Source organism: Sciurus vulgaris (genome assembly GCF_902686455.1).
Source record: "Sciurus vulgaris genome assembly, chromosome: 10".
Lineage (NCBI taxonomy): Eukaryota > Metazoa > Chordata > Mammalia > Rodentia > Sciuridae > Sciurus > Sciurus vulgaris.
The window spans coordinates 50,469,263-50,493,346 of record NC_136470.1 but is presented as its reverse complement, the minus strand read 5'-3'; the positions used below and the strand labels follow the sequence as shown (position 1 = coordinate 50,493,346).

At 34.7% G+C, this 24,084-nt stretch overlaps 1 protein-coding gene across 1 annotated transcript in view; it reads left to right on the top strand.

Annotated features, from left to right (window-relative positions):
* Window positions 1–24,084, top strand: part of IMPG2 (interphotoreceptor matrix proteoglycan 2) — an 86,768-nt gene that overhangs the window by 23,056 nt on the left and 39,628 nt on the right. Inside the window, exons 3-7 of the mRNA XM_079101411.1 lie at window positions 982–1,013; window positions 1,125–1,148; window positions 13,477–13,526; window positions 14,348–14,430; window positions 23,173–23,334. Of these exons, the coding sequence (XP_078957537.1) occupies window positions 982–1,013; window positions 1,125–1,148; window positions 13,477–13,526; window positions 14,348–14,430; window positions 23,173–23,334 (351 nt within the window). The remainder of the gene's footprint in view (window positions 1–981; window positions 1,014–1,124; window positions 1,149–13,476; window positions 13,527–14,347; window positions 14,431–23,172; window positions 23,335–24,084) is intronic.

Sequence of the window (24,084 nt, the reverse complement as noted above, 5' to 3'; positions counted from 1 at the left end):
CTATAGATGATGATCTCATTAAGTGGGCATAGTTGGGGAGAAAAAGGATGATCTGAAAAACATGGGTAGACTAAATGATGTATAGATGTGACAGAGAGAATGGGTTTACTTTTAAATGTGTTTATTTGAGCTGTCTGTGTGAAATGTGAATTGCTTCATATTTAGGTATAAAGACAAGGAGAATGGTCTAGGAATCACCAGCCCTGAGGTAGTAATTGAAATCAAAAGAGTGGCTGAGATTATTCTGGAAGAGTCTGTACAGGAAGGAGAGCAGTGAGTTATTTATTAATATCTTCTAGGTATTTAGGGTAATAGCCTCTCCATTTTACAGACCAGAAAACTGATGACTGGCACCAGAAAGATTTGGAGATTTGATGTATTGCTAGGGAGGGGAATCTGGAACTTGAAACTAGATCTGATTCTAAGTTAGTGTTCTTTTCATCATATTGGTCTCAAAATAAAACAACTAACTTACAGGACATTTGGGGACAATTTGTTTTAGAACACCCCCTGAGGAATAACCCAATTACTGATTTGTCTCTTTGTCTACATTCTGGAGAAACAGATTTATCAGTTATTTTATCTATATGTTTGTGCTATTATAGGATGGGGATATTATAAATTTATTATATCCAAAATTCTTTGATTATAAGTTTATGGCAGGTCAATGTAAAACTCTACCCATCTCTAACTTGCAGACATTTTTTGAATGATTAGCCTGTAAAGACTTAATCCAGGCCCATTAAGAGAGAGCACAGAAACTATTGGGCATATAAACAGAGACTGAATGTTGGGATGTTTTCACAGTCACCAAACAACCTTGGCATTATCAGTACCTGTTCTCATTGTTCGCCTAACCGTGGAGCAGCATAACATATTCTACCATGTCTGGGCATTAGTGTTTGTTATGAAATGTTTTATTTACTGTTTTATAACTGTTGTTAACTCATTCAGTCATTTTCATATCTTTGTTTTCTTTAGAAACTGACTTACACAAAGGAAACCACAAGCAGGTGAGGGTCTCCCCCTGCCCCGCCACCCAAATTCATGTTTGACAACGTAGATGTGTCATACATACTTTAAGATCCACCCCAAATTTAATGGTTCCTTTTCTGTTTTACCAGTTCCTGCAAGGACCAGGCCTGTGGGTAAGTCTCAAATTGTTCTTCTTCATCTGAGACCACCTCCCTTTTCAGAACACCACCATAGTACCACTATGCTTATTTATTGACTGATTTGATCAAAAGAAGCAAACTTGTTCCTCTCTCCAGGAAACAGGTTTATGGTTTGACATATGGAGGTTGTTGTTGAGGTTTAAGGCTAACAGTGAAATTGTTCTGAAGTGATTCACTTTAGTGGAGGATAGTTTATTAAATGATGGGTGATAGTGTAGATAACTCTTTTGACTATGTTATGGTCTTAAAACACAGAAATAGTACAACCTTGATGTACATCAGTGTTATAATTCTTGGCTCTGCTGATATTTAGACATAGGACTAAGATCATTTATGGCTCCTAGTTGTACAAAGTGGATCTCAATGAGCTATTTTTGGCCTCGAGAGAGAAAGATTTTCAGTTCTGTATATCCTCAAAATATCTAGATTATGTCAGCATGTGGGTGATTGGACACAAAAGCACTACTGGGTTGAAAAATCAAGTTAATGAGTCAGTGTCTAGAGATCCAGCCTGACAGCAGAGTCATGGCAAAAACATAGAGTGTATCTGTGGGTGGTAGTGGGGTATATCTAGATTTCAGATTGAACATGAATGAATCGAAGGGAATGGGATTCTCTGTGGGTCTTCCTCATTCATATAGCTGATGATAACACCATGTCTATGCTGGGGTTTGAGATTGAGCATCTACTTAGACATGGGGCCTTGTATTCTCTTTGGTTGTGATATCTTCACACTGGGAGGCAGAGCTCAGAGGTTCCTTGTGATTGTCATTGAAGTAAACAGTGGGCTAAATACATGGTGGAGCGTAGCAGTCCCAGCAGTTTTCACACTTGTATGGTAAAGGGCTCTGTTGATTAGGACACAGGGGCAAGATTTGAATAGGGGCTTGAGATGATGAGGTGCTTAAAGGAAGTTGGCTATTCCTGGAATCCCCATACCAGTTATTTTAGGGTTCTCAGAGCTGCTTTCCCCCTCTTCTTGTTATTGGAAGAGTTGCAAGGCAGGGGAACAGGAGAAAATGGAGCAGAAGGTCCATTGTGCTGCCTGTCAGGAGTGTTCTGGATTGGGGGTTCTACTTCAGAGACGTGTTGATGAAGGGTAGGATTTGGTGGATGTCTATTTGTTGTCTGTGAATTTGCTGGACTGGTTGATATTGACCCTTTCTTTTCAACCCAATTATTTTTGCTCATTTAGGAAGCTTTAGGTCAGCAGTTTGTAATGCTGACTGTGTTGTGTCACTCCCAGAGATTGATTTGCAGTATGGCCTGAGCATGGGGAATATTAAGACATCTTCACCTAATTCTAATGTATTAGTGATGCTGAGAACCACTGTTTTAGGCTCTTGAAGTTTACTAATGAGAAAATAACCTTACCAGGAAAAAGTAAACACGAGTACAAAGCATCATTCATCTTCTGAAACAGATGTTTCTAGAATGTGTCTAGAAACTCTACCAAAAGAACTTTCATAGACTAGCATGTTCTGAATGGGAAGAAGTTATCAACCTATAAATATTAAAGTGAAATGTTATCCATTGTCTAATATTCTTAAGGGGGAGTGGAATAGTGTTCCAGGTTTATAGCCACATTTTCTATGCTCAAACAAAAGATTATTTTAAGAAAATGTTTTCTAATATTCCCCCAGGAAATGTATTGCTTGTAAAATATATCCTTTCAATAAACATCATAATATACATTTTTTCTTTTTATTCCCTCTAAAATCAGTTGATTCTTAGCAACATTCTCTAACCATCTGTAAACCTATGATTCTAATGATAGAGCTAGAGGGAACCTTAAAAGCCTTCAATCCAGCTTTCAGTCTCCTGAGTTCAGAGTAACTTATCTAAGCTCGTTAGTTCATTGTGCCCAAAGCAAAGTTAATTCTATCAACAATCTGTTTCTTTTTGGGTTCCCCTCATCAGTTAATGTCACCATCATCAACCCAATTGTCTTGTTTTCTCTTTCCCTTTTCTTCTATTTTCTAATTCATTCCCCATTGCCTCTCTCTCTCTCTCTCTGCTGGGGATTGAACCCAGGGACCCTTTACCACTGAGCCACATTCCCAGACCTTTTTACTTCTATTTTGAGACAAGGTCTCATTAAGGTTCCTACCCTAATTCATAGGACCAACATCACTTTCCTGGTACAAAGGCTTGCCAATCGATCATTAACTTCCCCTTAGTCACTTTCTACTCTCTTAATCAGAAATCTTTCAAAAAAAAAAAAAAAAATATGATCGTGTCTTTCAACTGCCCAATACAATGTAATTGCCCCTTATTCCTCTAAGATCATGCCCCCATGTCTCTTCACAATCAGGCCTGTGCTTCAACATCCAGCCTCATCTGTCTCACTTTCCTTCTCAGACTGTGGTTTGGCCACACTCTTTCTTGGACCAATCTTGTACCATTATGTTTCTGTCTTTGTTGCCTGACTAACTTGCATTTTTTTTAAAAAATGTATTTAGCTATCATTTCCTCTAAGAAATATTCCGTGATTCATGATCCCCTCCCCTCTAAAAATCTGAGCTAAATCTTGTTAATATTTATATTTCCAGGGCCACAAATACTTTCTGGACTAAGGATAAATGCTTAGTAAATCATTATTGAATGAATAAATGAACAGATACCGGACAGCTAAGTAGTGCAGGTATTAAGATTTGATTGCAGATTCTGTGACTCCAAATTTATAACTTTGTTCAGTCTCCCATCTATTTATATACTGTCTTCCATCTATTTTAAAAATCTGTGTGCAACTTTAGAATACGATAAAAAACAATAAAAAAGTGTAAATGTAACCATCCTGTTGGGCAGATTGTTTCTACTGGAATAATAAACTCCAAAGTAGTTGTGATCTTGATTTATTGGTCTGAAGAAAAGGATCAAACTTTGCTATGTCAGTATTTATTATTAAAAATATTATAATGTTTTTGGGTTCTGTCAACAGTGATATAACCCAGGTTCACCTAGATTATCAGATTATCATTTACCTTATACTTTTGGCCTGAACCAAGAGTAGAAGCTTTGTTTGGGCCACAAAACCTTTGTGTTTGAGAAAGTAGATTGCAAATTTTTTAATAACCCATAAAGATGTAATTGCATAAAAAATCATATATATATACTAAGCCAATGGTCAATAAACAAAATATATGCATTTACATATTAAAACCTCATAAGGATATCAAAGGGATGTGAGATGACATTTTTCTTCACTATCTTGTCAACAGATCAGGCTGGTAGGCTCTTCAGTAGACCATCATGAAAAATAGATCTTGATTTACTTTTCTGATTTAAATGTTGAAAACTAATTTACTCTAAATTACATTTACTCTAAATTGCTCCAAATCTGGGCCTAGAAACTAAAAATGCTAACATCAGCAGTTACTTTGAGTATTATGAAAAGCTTCTTATAGGAATAGATAATGAGCTAGATGTGGTGGTGCATACCTGTATTGCCAGCTATTCAGGAGGCTGGGGCAGGAGGATCTCAAGTTTGAAGTCAGTCTCAGCAACATAGCAAGACTGTGTTTCAAAATAAAAATAAAAAGGGCTGCAGATGTTGCTCAGTGGTAGAGCTCCCCTGGGTTCAATCCCCAGTATTTGGGGGGCAGAGTGGGAAAGAATGGACAATGGGGTTTCCTCTTCAAGCGGTTTAAATGTAATTTTAAATTATGTAATTTTAAATTATAATTATGTAATAATGTAATTTTAAATTATAATTATATGTAATTATATAATTAGTGGCTTTTCAACTTAATTAAAAAATAAAATAACCAACAATACTCTAGCAATTGTAGGCCAGTCATTGTTGTAGGTACTTTATTACTTGTATTAATTTATTTAATCCTCTAAACAGTATAATGAGTAGATGTTATTATTATCCTGTTTTTTTTTAAAGGGAAGGAATATTAAGGCATGGAGAATTTAATGGACTTGTACAATGTTGCAAAGCTACTAAATGATAGATCCAGTGTTTAGTCCATATATTCTATCTCTAGACACATTATCTGAAATTTCTAGGTCATTTAGAAATAAAAAAATGTTTTCCTTTGTTGCATGTATATGTGTGTGAATGAGCAAGGATAAACATGAAGAATGAAAATGAATTTCTAGGGACTGGGGTTGTGACTCAGTGATAGAGTGCTTGCCTGGCATTTGAGAGGCCTTGGGTTTGATCCTCAGCACCACATATAAATAAATAAATAAATAAATAAAATAAAAAGTCCATCGCCAACTAAAAAAAATTTTAAAAAGAAAATAAATTTCTATTTAAGTAGTTTTAGTAATTTAAAAATGATATAATGAATTTTCATGCAGATCTTTGCTACAGTTTCAAAAATCTTATCTATTGAAGTTAGAAGAAACTAACTTCAAATGACATTTAGAGAGTAATTTTGTCATATTTAGAAAAACTTCTCCATGATAATGCTTCTTAATTAGCCGGTTTGTCATCATATTGAATATCCACCATATGGTCTGAGTCCATGCGAGGCAGTATGTGAAGGGCATAGAACTGTTCTCATAAAGGTTATGGGTCTTGTCATGAACTTATTGCAAGCCTTGGCTGTTTAATTTTATATAAAAATATCTGCTCTTGAGACTGGGGAATCATGACATGATTAAGGAGAAAAGAATTCCTCCTACAAGGTCAGGAAATGCCTCCTCTGACTTTTTGTGTTCCTCTGTAGCACATTCAAGGAGTATAGGGGTTCAAAAGGACTGCTCCTTGTGCTGTGCTTCTGTCAGTAAGAATTGGCTAGTGCAGGGTTATCCTTGTGGTGTGAACTGGCAGTATCTTCAGTTCAAACAGTAAAGGGATGGCAGTGACATTCCCTGACCTTTTATAAAATTATATGTCCCCAAACCTACCTTCGAGTCTTACGTCAGTATGTATATACACATAGTGCTTTATATTTTGTATTTTTGCACATTTAATCTTCACAATTATCCCATGAAATTTTACAGAGTGAAGTTTTCTGAAGTTCTCTGAATATGAGACTAATTCAAAATTCCTTTTATTTAGTGACAGAAAAATGAAACAATCAAATTAATTAATAGGCTGTAGGATATTCTAGCAATGTCAGGAAAAGGAAAGTTAACTAGTTTGGCAGTATAAACATTTTATGAATTGGAGTTTATTACAAAGCATCCCAATATTCAGCAACAATTCTATTTTTAAAAATAATTTTTATTTTAAAAAAGTTTAAATTATGAAGAATTTCAGACACAGACAAGCACTAAGTCTACCTTGAGTCTGGCCCTTTTGTCTTTGTGAACAAACTTTTGTTTCAGGAAATGATGGTGATGGTACATATAGAAGCAGATGATGTCGGAAGTGCATTAAATCCCATGTGCATTGCTTGGATAAGTCATTTCATTTCTTAGGAAACTGCTAGTCACAGATTTTGAATCTTTGCTAATCATACATAAATGATGTTTGTTTGATGCCTAGGCAAAATATTGATACTTTTTCATTTTGCCATTAAAAATTTTGGTTTTTAAAATTTGTTTATATTGAAGAATAGAGCTAGATTTAATTTAATGAATTGAATATCAGAATGTTTGCCAGTAAAAGTAATGATTCATCAAGGATTCATTAAAACAATGTTTTTTTTTTATTATTTTAAATAGAAAGTAATATACTGCCTGAGAAATTTTACTAGAAATACCACTGGGAGTCAAGAGACCTTTTCTTTTCTTTTAACTGGCTACATGGTTTTGGCTGAATTGCTTAAGAAATCTGGATTTGGGGCTGGGTATGCATCTCAGTTCTTCTGTTGAGGGGAGGCTTAGAACCAAGAAACAGATTCAGGATCCCAGCAGGTAGAAGAAGATGCAAGATACACTTGGGATAGCAGACTTTTTAATTTTTTTTAGTTATAGATGAACATAATACCTTTACTTTATTTATTTATTTTTATGTGGTGCTGAGAATCAAACCCAGTGCCTCACACATGTGAGGCAAGCATTCTAGGAGAGCCACAACCCCAGCCCAGCAGACATTCTTTATTTGGAAGTGGCAGCAACTCCTGTATCCCCACTGCCACGCCCCTGGCCTCCAGCTTCAACCTTATTTTGCCCCAGCCAGTTTCTTTTAGCCTTGTTTTATATATAGACCTAACAAAGAAGGCCCATTGCTAACAGGTTGCATAAGTGGGTGCATGCTCACAAGCAAATGTTTATGACCTTGACTACATACACTGAATCAGTGTGTTCATGACCTTTGTGACATACTAAAAACTTAACCCACCAGAAAGCCTCAGCAAGGGAGCCTAAATACAGCCATTTGGGGCCAGCCCTAAAGTTTGCCTAGCTTAAAAAAGATAAAAAAAAAAAAAAAAATGATAGCACAGTCTTCACATGCCACATAGGGAAGAAAACATAAATACAAAAATACATATAGAACTTAACCTTAAAGAAGTCTTAAAGTTGGCTTGTGAAAGTGGGTCTTGGAAAGAATATTCATGAGTCTTAGAAAATAAGGTATATGTAAAATAACAACACATATGTACTAAAATACACATGAATTTTGAGAATTTGCAAGTTTGTTTCCTTCCCATGATACTAGTGCAGATTAGTTTGGGGTTGGATAGAGACTGGTAACTGTGGATGTTGCTGAAAGAGGGTAACCTGAGTTCAGGTCATCCTGGGAGAGAGATGGGAGTAGCCAAAGAATTCACAAAGCCTGTCTTTCTCCGACTTATTATAGTTATCCATTGAAACCCTCAATTTGCCTGCTGATTTTCTATATTCAAATTTATTTTTTGATTTCTTTGAGATTACACTTGTATTCTTTGTCTTGAGATTCATGTATCCGTTTTCTACTGTTGCTCTAACAAATTTACCCAAATTTAACTTTGTTAAACAACACAAATTTATTATTTTATAGTTATGTAGTTCAGAAGCTTGACATGGGTCTCAAGGTACCAGCAGGGCTGCATTCCTTTCTGGAGACTCTGGAGAGAATTTATTTTCTTCCTTCCAAACTTCTCTACTACCCACATTGCTGTGCTCATGGACTCTTCCATCTTCAAAGCCAACAATAGCTGGTTAAGTCTCTCTCACACTGCATCATTCTGACTTTCTTCTGCCTTCATCCTCTACATTTAAAGGTCTTTGGGATTACATTGGGCTCACTGGATAATGCAGGATACTCTGCCTATTTTAAGGTCAGCTGATTAACAACCTTACTTTTAACATGACCTCAATTCCTCTTTGCTATGCATCCTAATATATTCACAGGTTCTGGGGATTACGGTGTGGACTTCTTTGTGAGGTTCTGCTCACTACGATTGTACTTTTTTTCTACATGCTACAAATTTATAGATGCCTTCAAAGATCCTTTCCATCTAGATCAAAGACAGAATACTGCTGCGTTTGTGGTCATATTGTGGTCCTTTGAGCCCTTTGAGTCTTTTTCCTGTTTTGCTAATGCATACATTTTTTTTTAAATTGGAACATAATATCTGCATGTACTTATAGGATAGAGTATGAGAATTCAGTACATGTACATGACATGTAATGATCAAATCAGGGTAACAAGCATTTACCTCTCCTCAAACATTAATAACTTCTGTGTATCAGGAACTTTTTTACTATTCTGTTATTTTGAAAAACATAACAGATTGTAACAAATAGCTACTCTACTACTCTACAGAAAATCAAAACTAATTCCTCCTAACTGTACTTTGGTGCTCCTTATTTAACTACTTTCCATGCTTACTCCCCTGCCCTTCCCAATCTCCAGTGACCACTGTTCTACTCCTTTCTTCAATGAGATAAATTTCCACCACTTTTCTCCCTAATTATAATAGCTTCTTCTGTGTGAATTCTAACCCACCTGCTGATTTATGTCTTGTAGCAAATATTTCACCATATTCTATTTTAAGTTTCTCTCACCATCATTTGCCAACTCTCTTAAAAATATATTTTTTCATCTGTACTTATAACCTTGCATCCCATCTTCTGTCTTAGAAACCTCTACCTGTTATTTTCTTTCTTCTGTAGTTTTCAACTTCTCCCTTAGAATAACTCCTTCCCATTGGCATTTAAACATGCTCAAATCTCTCCTGTTATCTATTTTTTTGAAAGATCCTCCTCCAACTCTTATCTCCCTTATGGTCAGACGTCTTCAAAGTGCTTTCATATAGCTGGGGTCACTGCCTAGTCCCCTGCCATTTGGTTTTACTCTCATAATCTCAGTAACCAGTACAAGGTATAGTCTAGGATCTGCACTCACTAAATATCTTTTAAATGTATAACTGAATGATTGAATTTCTACCTATGCACCCAAGTCTATTGTCAGGTCTCTGGTGATGTTCTTGTATAAGAACTGGTCTTTGGGTTTTATTTATTTATTGTGCCTCAGTTAACATACATTTGTAGTTGATGATGTTAATCATGGATTACAAAGCCAAATCAAATTCTTTGTAGCAAATGTTTTATTGTGTTTGGGATGACATGTTCTACTCTTCTGCTAACCCCTGTTTTCTCCTATATTTGTTTAGCATTTAGTTCTTTACACAGTGTGTCTGCTTGTCATATTTTATTTCATTTTCCTTAACACCTTTGTGAGATAGGACAAGAAGGTACTCATGTTTTAGAGATTAAGCTCTTGAGAGCCAGGCAAACTTATTTTCCTAAATCATATACAAAACTAGTCATATGCCTGGAATTGGCTGGCTCTTTATTTCTGAGCAAATTCTAACCACTTTTAGCATTCATTTCTTCATCTATCTAAATGGGGATTTAAAATATCTCCCTCTTTCGGTGGTTTCCAGAATTAGGAATTCTCAGGATTCTCAACTTCTTACCTTGAGGTTTTTTGTTTTTGTTTTTGTTTTCTGTTATATGCTGATTATAATAATGGATCCAAGAACAAAGCATAGAAAATCATCAAGAGAGGAGTAATTCGAATATGAACCTATGTTCTATGCTTGACTCGCTTCACATTTTTTTTTTGGGAGGCGGGTGTTGGGGATTAAACCTAGGACCTTGAGCGTACCACTGAGTGGTAGCCCCCAGCCCCACAGTGTTTTTATATTTATGTTATGTGTGACTATGAGAATCTTTTGACACAGTCCCACCTGAATTCCACTGACATGATTAGGTGGTAGCAGTGAAGAATGAATAATGTACTGAATGAGCTGAGAAAGTGAGGTAGTAGGGGGTTGTTTGCTTCTGGTATTAAATTAAAGGTCTTAGCTGAACAGTTTCAAATTTGTGGTTTGGCCTAGAAATGAAGTAGTATTTCTGCCTCCAAACTCAACACACCACTGTGTTCCAGTGTTGTCATGAGTGACATTTTAAGGGATCTTTGCAGGAGGTATAACTAATGAGAACATATGAAAGGATTCTTGTTGTTAAGTGTTCTTTACTGTCTTTTGGAAGGAGAGTGAGTGGGAGGGTAAGTGATTTGAATTACCAAGAATTTCCTACTTACCACCATTAAAATAATGTTATTTGAATTCAGTAAAGCAAAATCTTGTTCTTCTGAAGTAAGAAAGTGTTTCCATTCTGAATGCTTACATAGTTAGAGAATTACTTTAAATTTGATTTCAATGCGGGGACAGTTTGACCCACATCAGGTGAGGTCTGGTTTTTCTGCCATCTCATTCCAACATCCTTTTTGGTAACCACGTTGTGCTTCCATCTCTTTTTCTTACTATGCTCTGTGTACCTGGTTGCTTTCTAAAAGGTCTCCAACTCTGACCAGGTTCCCTTTCTTCTTTCTGGGATCTTTACACAACTTTTAGGTTATTTAGTTTGTGTAGACTACTATCATTAACACCAAGTGAAACTCTTCTGAAGCATATATGTCATGTAAGGGCCATGCATGAAGCAGTGAACTGAGGTGGGTAAAAATGAGGTTTCTGGAATCAAATGGCTAGCTCTATAACCTTGAGCAAATTCTTAACCACTTCTAGCATTAATTTCCTCATCAGCATAAATGGGGATAAACATATCTCCCTTTTTAGGTGGTTTCCAGAATTGAGTGAACCAAGATAAAGCACTTAGCACAGTGGTTAACACATGATGAAGACTCAGTAAATTCAGTTGTGATTATTCTTACTCTTATAGAAGGGAACAGGATATAGTTAGAAATTTGTGTGTGACCTTGGGAAACTTCCTCCTTGAACCTCATTTTTTTCTGTCTCTGCCAGGAAGGTACTAGAAAGGGTACTATAGCCTTGTGAATAACTGATAAACCCTAGTCAGATCCGACTCTTTTTTTTTTTAATGTTTTTTAGTTGTCAATGGACCTTTATTTTATTTATTTATATGTGGTGCTGAGAATTGAACCTAGTGCCTCACACAGGCTAGGCAAGCACTCTTCCACTGAGCTACAGTCCCAGCCCTGATTATGTTAATGTATATTTCAAATGCACCTGAGTGCCATTTTTTTAGCTCCACCTGCTGCAACCCAACAAGTCTCTTGATACTTTCCCCTTACTCAGTCATGCCTTTTCTGCTTATCAAAATGACTTGTCCAGGTGTCATATTCCTTTAGGTTCCAGATGACAGCTCACTTAGTAAGAAATTTCATGCAAATATGCTCTCAATAACCAATAATGATACTTTTGGTATAATGGTTTAATATGTTACTCTTTAAATAGTATTTTTAAAAACCAGAAGACTCTTTATGGTGAAATTGTTTTTTTAACCTCGGTTTCTCGAATTTTCTACCAAAGCCTGGGCGGGGGCGGTGGTGGTGTAAGGAGCATGTTAACTGACTTTCCCATCTAGCTCCAATCATAAAATGTCTTTGGTTTATCATATTCAGTCTTAATATTCATTTACTTTATACTAATGTTTTAAATTACATATCAATTCTTACTTAACTCTCTGCCTGCTTAAGCTTCTAGTACAACTGATGTTTCAAGATGTATGCCTTGTGTATCTGGTGGCTTCCAGCGTACCTTCTCATCTAGTTTACAGCAAGCAGCAAGCTGTCTAAAGCAGTGGTTCTGAAGATGGGACTTATTGATACCTGAACACATCTATGAGGGAGAAAGTTATGACTAAGATTAAATCACTTTAGGAAGGTGACTAACATTGAAGAGAATTTTCAATTGGTATGAATTGAAAACTGGGTATAGTCACCACTGACCAGAGCCTTTGAAAACTCTTTCCCCTTAGGACATGTATATAAAGTTCTGAAATATCTCCAAATTACTATAATTTAACTTTCATACCTTTGGAATGTGTGGAAATTTGGATTTGTGGAAACCTGCTTTCTTTCCTGTATGGGCAGGGACTTTCTCAGATTATTTTCTGGTCTTTGCTTATATTTGCAGGGTGGCATTGGTAAAAGTACAACTAGGAAATCTGAAATCTGTTAGCAATGTTGCCTATAGCAGGTCATTTCTTTGAAAGTTTTATGATTATGATGATATTTCAAATGGGATAAGATTTGTGGTTATATCCCCCCAAATAATTCTTTCTTCTCTGTACTTGTTGAATTGTTCATTTGGTATAATCATTTACTTGGTAACTATATTTTTCATGAAACTGTAACCTTTATAAACCTTGGGTATTTTACTCACCACTATGTGCCAGGTACCTTCTACACTGCTTGGCACATAGCATTCATTCATTAATTTATTCCAGAATAAATTAATCTAATTAATTAATTAATCTAATTAATGACTGCTAAGTGGTAGGTACTTTTTTAGACATTAGAGAAACAGCAGGAATATGGTAAACAAGGTCCCTAATCTCATGGAATTTAGAATTGTGCGTGTGGCACTTGGAATTGAACCCTGGGCCTTGTACATGCTAGGCAAGCCCTCTACCATTGAGCAGTACCCCCTGCCACCACCTGGAGTTTCAATTCTTAATGCAGTCTTATTCAATAGAACTTCCTGAGATGATGGAAATGTTCTATATTGTCTTTTCCAATATGATAGCAATTAGCCACATGTGATCACTGAACACTTGCAATGTGGCTAGTGTGAACAAAGGACTGAATTTTTAATTTTGTTTAATTTTATAACTTAAATTGCTATATAATGGTTGGTGGCTACCATCTTGGACAATACCATTCTAAAGGAGTAGGGGGTTAGAGAAAGATAAAGCAGATAAATAAAATAATTTACATAGTGATTTGAACTGAAAAATAAGAAAACACACCAATAAATGTAAAACAAATTATGAAGTTATGAATTTTTAAAACTTTGCTACTTTGTTCTTAGATTTAGACCCTTATTTGTGATCTAGTGATTTCTTTTGGGAAAATGAAACCCAAATCTCATAATAAACCTTCACATTTCTATCATTTTATTAACTGAACACATTTATTTTCTAGCCCTGAATCATCATCCTCGGTTCCTGATGGTGATACCTCTACATTAGGAGGTATGCTTTTGTGCTATTATTCGCTTTTCTGTTTGGTATGGTTTAAGGTAATCTTTCAAGCAAGTATGTTTTTTGGCTCAAATATCAAGTTTTCTCTATATATTATTCAAGAGACTCAAAAATACATAATTTTCCACCCACTTACTATATGGAATTATGTTGTAGGTACTCAATACAAATCAGAATATAGCTTTAAAAAATGTATGACCTGATGAATTATTTTAAGGCAAGTACTTGGTAACTACTACTTATGTCAAAGGTAGAAGAACTGTCTAGTGCCACTTTTTGTCATTGTCCTACAGTTTCCCAGAGTAGGGATTTTAAAGACCACATTCTGTGACACATTTTAGCATGTTCCTTTACCTCTGTATTTCTTCTAAACAGGTAGTTATTTCCTTTACTTTTTATTTACAAAATGAAAACTTTTTTGTATTCGAATTTCAAACATATAAATATAGAATATTGTGATGTGGTCCAGTTTCAATGTTTGCTAAATCTTGACAGGCTCCAACCTTCATCCCCTTTCTGGTATAGTTTTTTCAGTATCTGTTCCATTTCCTAGTTATCTCCTTAAGGTAGAAACTTTGTCTTTGTATTCCCAACATCAAGCATGGAGACTGGGATACAGTGGGTGTTCAAAAATTCCTTGTTGACTGAGTCATAATCATTTCTTATTGTGGGAGGACTCTACACAAATGTGCCTGAAGATTAAAATGGACTGAATTTCCAGTATGAAAAAGCAAAGAACTTGTAGTTAGTTCCTTATTTCCCAGATATGAATTCTGGGACTAAATTCAAACATGTGTTTGGTTTTTGCTTAGGTGCTACTCTCAATGTTCCATATCCAGGTGTGGACTCCTATGAAGGTGCCTCAGAAAGCCGCTGGGAGTCTCCAGAGGAGAGTGTGAGTCTTGCTCTGTTTTGTTACTTAGTTTCTATACAGGGAGGACAGGAGTTTAGTTTATAAACATAGAGGACTGAGTAAAGAGAGTTTATATTCCACTGCTCTGCTACCAGGACTTCATGTGGTACCTGCTATGAAAATGTCATGAATTCTAATACTAGTACATTAAAAAAAAGTCTAATATTGCTTGGAGAACCGAGTAAATCTACTCTCATGGGCAAGTTTGGGTAAGAAAGGGCTTCAAAATGCAAATGAAGTGACCTGGGGCAGGAAACTCATTTCATGATAAGCCTGTGTTCTTCTAATCCTTAACAGATCATGTCTTAGCTTTCTCTTCTTTAGAGGGAACGAATATAGGTTTTAAGTAGTTGAAATTCAAAAAGTACTGTGCTTAAAAATGTATAATTATTAATACTAGCCTGTCTACTAAACAACATTAAATCGTATAGCCAAGTATTACAGAAGAAGAAAAAAATTACACACTACCCAGGAAGACAGAAACAGTTTATTAGAAATATTGTTTAATTAGAAGATCTGTGTATTCCAGATTATTTAACATAGAGAAAACTGACTGAACATACTTCCGTGTGTGATGCAATTTAGTTACCTTGCTTGGTCCCTTCTCAATATAAACATTTAATTTATAGGAAATCAGACTGAGTCACCCCACTTTGGCTCCCCATTTTCTCTGTCATCAAACAAGTCTGGTGGTAACTTGGGATCCATAGAGTGAATCCCAAATTAACACTTTTCCACTAAGTACAACTCTGTCCAAAGTAGATGGTGCTAGAACATATTGGCATTCAATAAATATTAGCGAACGAATTGATAAAAGTCATACTGTAGTTCTGGAACTGAAGTAGAATAGTTAAGATTTAGAACTGTAAGCAGTTATAAAATGAGACAGAATTCACAATAATAGAAATGATGGAACTATAGGGAGTTCACTGGACTGTTAATATCTAAAAACTGAGAGGATAATCTGAGCCAATTGACAAAAACAACAGGAAGACAAACCAGTATAGATATACCCAACAAGAATTAGATTGTCTGCACCTCTAGTTCAAAATAAACCCCAAGGTACAGTTTTATGGTTCAGTTTTTTTTCTCTAATGCATTCCCCTATTATTTTAGAAATAATTTACTTTATTTCTGTTTTATTGATAGTTATCCTATAAACTTTAATGTGTATTTAACTTTATAAACTTTAAGCTTTTCAGAGTCTTCATTCTTATCTTTCGCCATATAGAAACATTAGAACATTTTAACTGAGATGATCACCATGCTGACTTATATGCTATTTTTCAGTAGTTCTGTTCTCTTTCTCTTCTTCTCTCTTTTTAATTCCACAAATTGAAAATATCATATATGATTTGCTCAGTTTAAGTTTGTTTTACATTTACAATTTTATTTCTTAAAATTGTGTTTCTGTATTTTAGGCTTCTCTTCTGGGACAATTTCTTCCTGAAATATGTATTTCTGACATTACTTCAGTGCTTATCTCTTACTGGTACAATTTCAATGTTTGGTCACCTGAAAATTTCTTTAAATCCTCTTCTTCTAGAAAGATATTTTAAATCTATATTCAATTCTGGATTGAGGTTTTTGTTTTTCAAGCTTTATTTCATTGTCATCTGGCTTTTGCTGTGATTACTGAGAACTTAGCTGTAAGTTCAGTTGTCACTCCCTGTTAGGTACCCTGATTGCTTTGGTGGCTCTTGAGATCTATCTACCATTCATGTATGAGTGTGTATGTGTCCTTTTCTATTTTGGATTCTGCAGTTTCACAAAAATGAGTGTAGATGTGGGCAGGCATATATGTTGGATATACAGTTCTATACCATTGCAATAAAATGCATATCACAATAAAGGAAGTAAGGTGGATATTTTGGTTTCCTGGTACACATAAATGCTATTTTTATACCATACTGTAGTCTATTAACTGTGCAATAGTATTATGCCTAAAATAATAGTATATGTACCTTAATTAAAAATGCTTTATTGTTAAAAAAAATGTTAGCAACCATCTGAGCTTTCAGTGAATCATAATCTTCTTGCCAGTGGAGGTTCTTGTTTTGATTTTGATGGTTGCTGACTGACCAGGGTGGTGATAGGGAGAGGCTGCAGTGTGGTGTTGAGATGGCAAATGAAAACAACATTAATCTCATTGTATGTCTCCATCAGAGATCTTGGGTGACCAGGTGCATTTTCAATATTCTGAAGGGCATCCTTCATCTGAGTAGCAGACTCAAAAGTAGGCTTAAAATATTTATTAAACTATGTTGTAAACAGGTGTGCTGTCACCCAGGGTTTGCTATTCTATATAAAGGACATAGGCAGAGTAGATTTAATATAATCCTCAAAGATCCAAGATTTTCAGAATAGTAAGTGAACAGGGCTAGTTGCATTAAAGAACTGAAATGAGAAGCAGTTTTTCCTATAAAGTTTTTAAGCCAAACATTGACCTCTCCTCTCTAGCTGTGAATATCCCAGATGGCATCTTCTAGTATAAGGCTATTCTATCTACACTGAAAATCCGTTGTTAAATGTGCCCACCTATCTCAATTATTTTAGCTAGATCTTCTACATACTTGCTGCAGCTTATATATACTTGCTGTTTGCCTTTTAATTTTTAATTTTTTATATATTTAATTTACATATAGCATTTGTACTTATTTATGTGATAATTTGATGTAGATACATACAATGTATAATTAAGATTATACATTAATAACAATTATTAATAATATAACTTGATGTAGATACATACACAAATTAAATTAAGATAATGAGCATTTCTGTTCCCTCAAACACTCATTTTTATGTGTTGGGAATCTTCAATCTCTTCTCATTATTTTGAAATATATTATAAATTTTTATAGACTATATTTACCCTACTGTGCCATAGAACATTAGAACCAATTTCTCCTCTCTAATTGTATTTTGGTACCTGTTATCTAACCTCCTTTCTCCCTACCCCCTCCTCTTTCTTGCCGGTGGTGGCCACTATTCTGCTCTCTGCTTCTGTAAGATCAACATTTTTAGCTTTCACAAATGAGTGAGAACATGTAATATTTGGCTTTCTGGGCTTGGCTAATTTAATTCAATATAATTTCTCCAGTTCCATTGACTCTGCTGCAAATGACAAGATTTAATTCTTATTTATAGTTGGATAATATTCTACTGTGACTCTATACTGTATTAAAAAGTAATTCATTCCCCCTTGGACACCTCGGTTGATGTCATAACTTGGCCATTGTGAATAGTGTTGCAATAAACATGGACATGCAGGTATCTCTTTGAGACAATAATTTCACTTTCTTTGGCTATGTACCCAGTAGTGGGATTGCTGGCTCATCTGGTAGTTTACTTTCAGTTTTTTGAAGAAGTTCCATACTGTTTTCCATAATGACTATACTAATTTACACTGCTGCTACTAGCATATCAGAATGCCTTTCCTCCACATCCTTGCCAGCATTTGTTATTATTTTTTTATTAAAAGTCTTGGATCAGATGATATTTCACTTGATTTTAACTTGCATTTCCCTGATGATTAGTGATTTTGAGCATTTTTTCACATGTTTTGGACATTTGTATGTCTTCTTTTGAAAAATACCTCTTCAGATCCTTTGCCAATTTTAAAATCAGATTTTTTTGGTTTTTGGGCTATTGACTAAGTTCCTTACATATTCTGAATATTAATCCCTTGTTAGATGAATACATTTTAAATATTTTCTTCCACTCTGCAGTTTGTCTCTTTACTCTGTTGATTGTTTTCTTGCTGCACAGAAACTTTTTAACTTAATATAATCCCATTGTCTATTTTTGCTTTTCTTGCATGTGCTTTTATGGTCTTATTTAAGAAATCTTTGCCTATACCAGCATCTTGAAGTGTTTTCCCTTTGTTTTCTTCTAGTAGTTTCATTGTTTCAGATCTTACATTTAGGTATTTAATCATTTAAAACTATTTTTTATATGATGAGAGAGGGTCTAGTTTCGTTTTATTACATATGGATATCCAGTTTCCCAGCACCATTTATAGAAGAGACTGTCCTTTCCCCAGTGTACATTCTTGAGACCTTTGAACAAAATCAATTGGTTTTATGTAAATAAATTAACTTCTTGGTCTCTCTTCTATTCCATAGGTTTGTATTACTTTTTATGCTTGTACCATACTATTTTTTTTGTTTGTTTTGTTTTTTTTACTTTGTCTTTTTTTTAATTAAAAATCATAAATTTACATAGGGCAATGTTGTTTGATTCATTCTGTTATTTTTTCCCTTCCCCCCACCCCTCCCACCCCTCTTTTCCCTCTATACAGTCCTTCCTTCCTCCATTCTTACCACCTTCCTTATCCCTAACCCTAAACCTAACCCTAACCCTAACGCTAACCCCTCCTACCCCCCATTATATGTCCTCATCTGCTTATCAGCGAGATCATTCGTCCTTTAGTTTTTTGAGATTGGCTTATCTCACTTAGCATGATATTCTCCAATTTCATCCAATTGCCTGCAAATGCCATAATTTATCATTCTTCATGGCAGAGTAATATTCCATTGTATATTTTTTAAAAATAAATTTTAAAGTCAGTTATTGTGATGCCTTCAGCTTTGTTCTTTTTTGCTCCATATTGCTTTGGTTATTTGGGATCTTTTGTGGTTCCTTATGAATTTTATGATTGTCTTTCTATTTCTGTGAACAGTTTTATTGGCATTTTGATGGTTATTGCATTGAATCTGAGATGCTTTGGTAGTAAGGACATTTTAATAATATAAATTTTTCCAATGCATGAACACAGGATGTCAAATTTCTTTCTTCAGTATGTTCTTGGGAACCTCTGACCAAAATCAATTGGTTTTATATAAATAAATTAATTTCTTTTTCTACTTACTTTGTCAAATTTAATCCTGGATATTGTTTTTGGTAGCTATTATGAATGAGGTTGCTTCTTTCATTTATTTTTCAACAAGTTTATTAGTATGTAAAAATGATACTTTTTTGTATGTTGATTTTATATACTGCAGATTTATTGGATTTTCTTAATGTTCTAGCAGTAATTGGGGTGGAGTCTTTAGTTTTTCTTTCTATACAATAATATCATCTGTAAACAGGGATAATTTCACTTCCTCTTTTCCAATTTAGATGCCTTTTATTTCTTTCTCTTGCTTAATTACTGTACTTAAGTTTTCCTGTACAATGTTGAATAAGAATGAAGTTTGCATTTTTATGTTATGGTAATTTCTTCTTTCCCTAAACCTCATGAACCAACTTTTTCTAGCTTCAAACTTTTATTCTACAGCTTCCTCACCTCTATCAGCCTTCGTAGAATTGAAGAGAATTAGAGACTGCTGTGGATTAAGTTTTGCTTTAAGAGAATGTTAAGACTGGTTTGTTTTTCTTTTAAGATCACTAAAATTTTCTCCATATCAGCAACAAGGCTGTTTTGCTTTCTTATCATTTGTGCATTTACTGAAGTAGCATTTTAAAGTTTCCTTCAAGAACTTTTCTTTTCCATTCACAACTTGGCTAAATCTTTGGTACAAGAGACTTACCTTTGAGCCCATCTTGGCTTTTGACATGCCTTCCTTACTAAACTTTATATTTTTAGCTTTCGATTTAAAGTGAAAGATGTGCAACTATTCCTTTTGAATGTGTGATGTTTTAACCTGGCCTAACTTCAATATTTTTGTGTCTCAAGGAACAGGAAGGCCAAGGAAAGAGAGAAAGGTGGGGGAATGGCCAGGTGGTGGAGCCATCAAATCACACACATTTATTAATCAAGTTCACTGTCTTATGTGGATGTGGTTCATGGTGCCCCCAAATAATTACAATGATAACATTAAAGATCATGGATTGTAGTCACCATAACAGACATAATAATATTGAAAGAGCTGAAATATTGCAAGACTTACCAGATCGTAACTCAGAGGCATGAATTGAGCACATGCTGTATTAGAAAAATTGTGCTAAAAGACTTGCTTAATGCAGGGTTGCCACAAGCTTTTAATCCATAACAAATGCAGTATCTGCTAAGCACAATAAAGCAAAATGCAATAAAATGAGACATGCCTGTATTTCTCTTTATTTAGTTTTATATAGATTTTTGTACTTCCTTAATATGAGGCTATATGCCTCACCTAAATTCTAAGAAATTCTAAGGTGATATCTCTCATGATTAGATGTCTGACTTCCTCATTGTATCCGTCCTATCTCTTCATTGCTATAACTTTCATTGCTTTGTTGAAATGAAACTCCATGTTGCATTTAATTCTTTCATTTCACTAATTATTTCTTCAGTCTAGTTAATATGTTGTTCAAACATTCCATTAATTTTTTTTAGAATTCTTGCAATATGTGGTAGTTTTGATTTGACTTTGTCATGTGTACAGACCTTCCACTTTGTATCTTACTCCTTCTAAAGCCTTTATCAAGAAGGAAAAGCAGATGTTTCTTGGAAGCTGCTACCTTTAATATTATATTATCTCTCTGGGTTTCCGTAAGCTATCCTTTTTGAGATCTTGGGGTGTATTTCTGTTTTTCCTTTGCCTACTTTCTTGCAAACCAGTTAAAAACATTAAAAAACAAACAAAAACCCCCACCTTATTCAGCATTTTTAGGTGTTCTACAGCAGTAAGGTTCTTTTGTAGTAATGGAATGGAAGTCCATTTGTAGAATGGAAGTCTTTATCTCAATTTAGTGAGATAAAGTTTGATATATAAAAATGTAAAGTCTTGTGCAAAATTCCATAAGACTAAGAGCTTTCGTTGATATTAATCTCAGTATGAATTAACAATATGATGCACTTAATAAAAAATATAAGGAAAGCTAGTATCATTTTAGGTTGCATTAATAGAAATACAGAATCTGCTATAAGGACGGTGATAGTCCTACCATATTTTAATTGATTAGACCTCACTTGTGAGTGCTACACTCTAAGGAAAATAATAAGATCCTGAGAAGAGTCTGGAGGAGGGAACTAGTGAAAAACCAGTGAAGGCATGGCTACCTGCACATATTTGAAAGGCTCTCTGAAACTGCAGTTCTTATCCCAGGTTCTAGAGCTTGGATCAGAGGTGGAGCTCACAAGGAGGTAATTAGGGTTTAGTATTAAAAATTTCCTAACCATTAAAGCTTCTTGGAAGTATAATAGTCTGCCTTTGAGAGGCATTCTTGTTTCTTATCACAGCCATTTAAACAGATGGTGAGCAGCTATTTGTCAGGGATATCGTAGAGAGAATTCAAGCACCAGAAAGGATGATGTGAGGTTTGAGGTTCTTTTCCATTCTGAAGTTTCTAAGGTTTCTGATGATATGATCCATCAAGGATGAAAAATGATACAATGAAAAAAGCACCTAAATTCTATTCCCAGTTGTCATGACTACAGTTTTTAGGCTAGTCTTTCATCCTTTTCATCCTTGGTTTTCTAATGTATCAAAATGGAAGGACTTGGATTAAATAGACTCAACTGTATCTTGCATACAGCAGTTATTACTGCAGTGTTTTAGTAGTGATAGTAAAATTCCACCATTTCTACATTTATTAAATGGAGTTCTTCTGTAAGAAATATTGTTATTTTTTTATTCAGTGGTTGATTTATGTCAGAGTGGATTCATGGATATTTATTTTATTCTTTTCATTATACTCCAGTATTTATTTTATTGCTCAAATTATTTTAGCTTTTGCCATGGGAAGGCCTGGATTAGGAAGAACTTAAAAAATTTATTGAATATATTTTTGACATCACATAGCAATTAGCATTTAAAAAATTACCATTTTTTGAGTTGGTATAGAATCAAAAAAGAATATTTATATTTATCTCAAAAGACTGATAATATATTCCTCCCTTCCTCAATATATATCTGTGTGGCTAGATTTTTTCATGTACTTCAATTAAAATAGAATATTGCAATTAATTGAATGCGGAAATATGAGAATACAGCTATTTTGTATTAAGCCAGGTGTTAAAGAATTTGAAAAAATGCAGAATCACTCTTTCCACTTTATTTTGTAGAATGTTATGATGTTATGGTTTTTTTTACATGAAATGGGTTTATTGTTATTTTTAAATGAACCAATAAATATTTTCAAATTTCCTTTTTTATTTGGTAAATATTTATAGGCACAATACGCATAAACCAAAAATTTTATTTGCTCAATTATTTTTAAGAGTTTAAAGGGACTACAGGACCAAAAAGTTTGAGAACCACCATTTTAGGTTATTTTTAAATGATAATTAATTACAGCATGGCCAACTCCTTTTACTCACTTTGATGGTTTCCTATGGAAAGATTTCTACCTTCTCTTGAACTGGTTAATGTACGTTTGAAGAAATGTGAAAAGGCAGTGATTTTAATATTCGGTCATATCTTAAAGTCTACCCAGTTTTTTCCAAAGTTAACTACGACATAAAGAATCACCATCAGAGTTAGGCATGATGGTGCACACCTATAATCCCAGAGGCTCAGGAAGCTGAGGCAGGAAGATCTCACGTTCAAGGCTAACCTCAGCAACTTGTTAAGGTCGTAAGTAACCTAGCAAGACCCTGTCTCAAAATAAAATACAAAATAGGACTGGGTATGTGGCTCAGTGATTGAGTGCCCCTGAGTTCAATTACCATTACCTGCCCTCCCCCGCCACCAAAGAAAAAGAAGAAATTACCATCAGAAGTTGGCTTTGATTGATAAATATTTGTTGATTGAGTGAATAAACACTGACATTTATTGCTCTTTTCTAAAAATCCAGATTAGTAATGAAATTGAGAATGTGACAGAAGAGCCCACAAAACCAGCAGCTGAACAGATTGCAGAATTCACTATTCACCTTGTGGGGAAGCAATACAGGGAAGAACTACAGGATCCCTCCAACTCCTACCACCAACACCTTGTAGAAGAGTTTATTTCAGAGGTATGTAATTTGCTGTTTGTTTTGGTAAATGAGATAGTTTCTTAGGGATTAAGTTTTCCATATTCACAATAAATATTTATAGATGGTTTAGCTGTCGATCTACTTGGTTCCTTGGGTGGTGATTTAGCTATTTCTTCAGAATGCTCTGTGAAAGGTTCACAGATAAGTTCTTTACTAGAAACACTATCTTGCCATCTGCTAACAAATAAGTGCTCTTTCCAGATTTTGCTGCATAGCCAAGGAAGACAGTTTTATGGTTTGGTTTTGACTTGACAACATTAGGAGAAATGAGCATCTCTAAGAAACTATGTACTATGTAATGCTTTTCTTGAGGAAACATTAAATTTGATTTCTTTGAATTTTATCTTTAATATTCTTTTTTCTTAGACTGAAATTTTTTGAGTAGCTAACACATAAATAATCTATAGTACAAAGTTTAGAGGCACCAAAGGACATAGAGTAAAAGAAATTTCCCTCCTATCTCTGTGTCTTCGTGAGGTGTACTTTTTAAAAAGGGAATTGTTTAAAGAATGATGAATTAGAACCTCTCATAAATTTACTTTGTGGAAGAATTCTGTATAGGACTTGAACCCAAGATTCTTCCAGTTAAAAATGACACGTACTTGGCCTCCTTCTAGTGTATCTTGGTTCCTATGTAGTAAGGTATCAAATGCCCATGCACCTCTCTCTGTCTGATGACGAGGTACATCATTCCTTCCTGTTTATTTCTTTTCCAGTCCCTCTTGACTG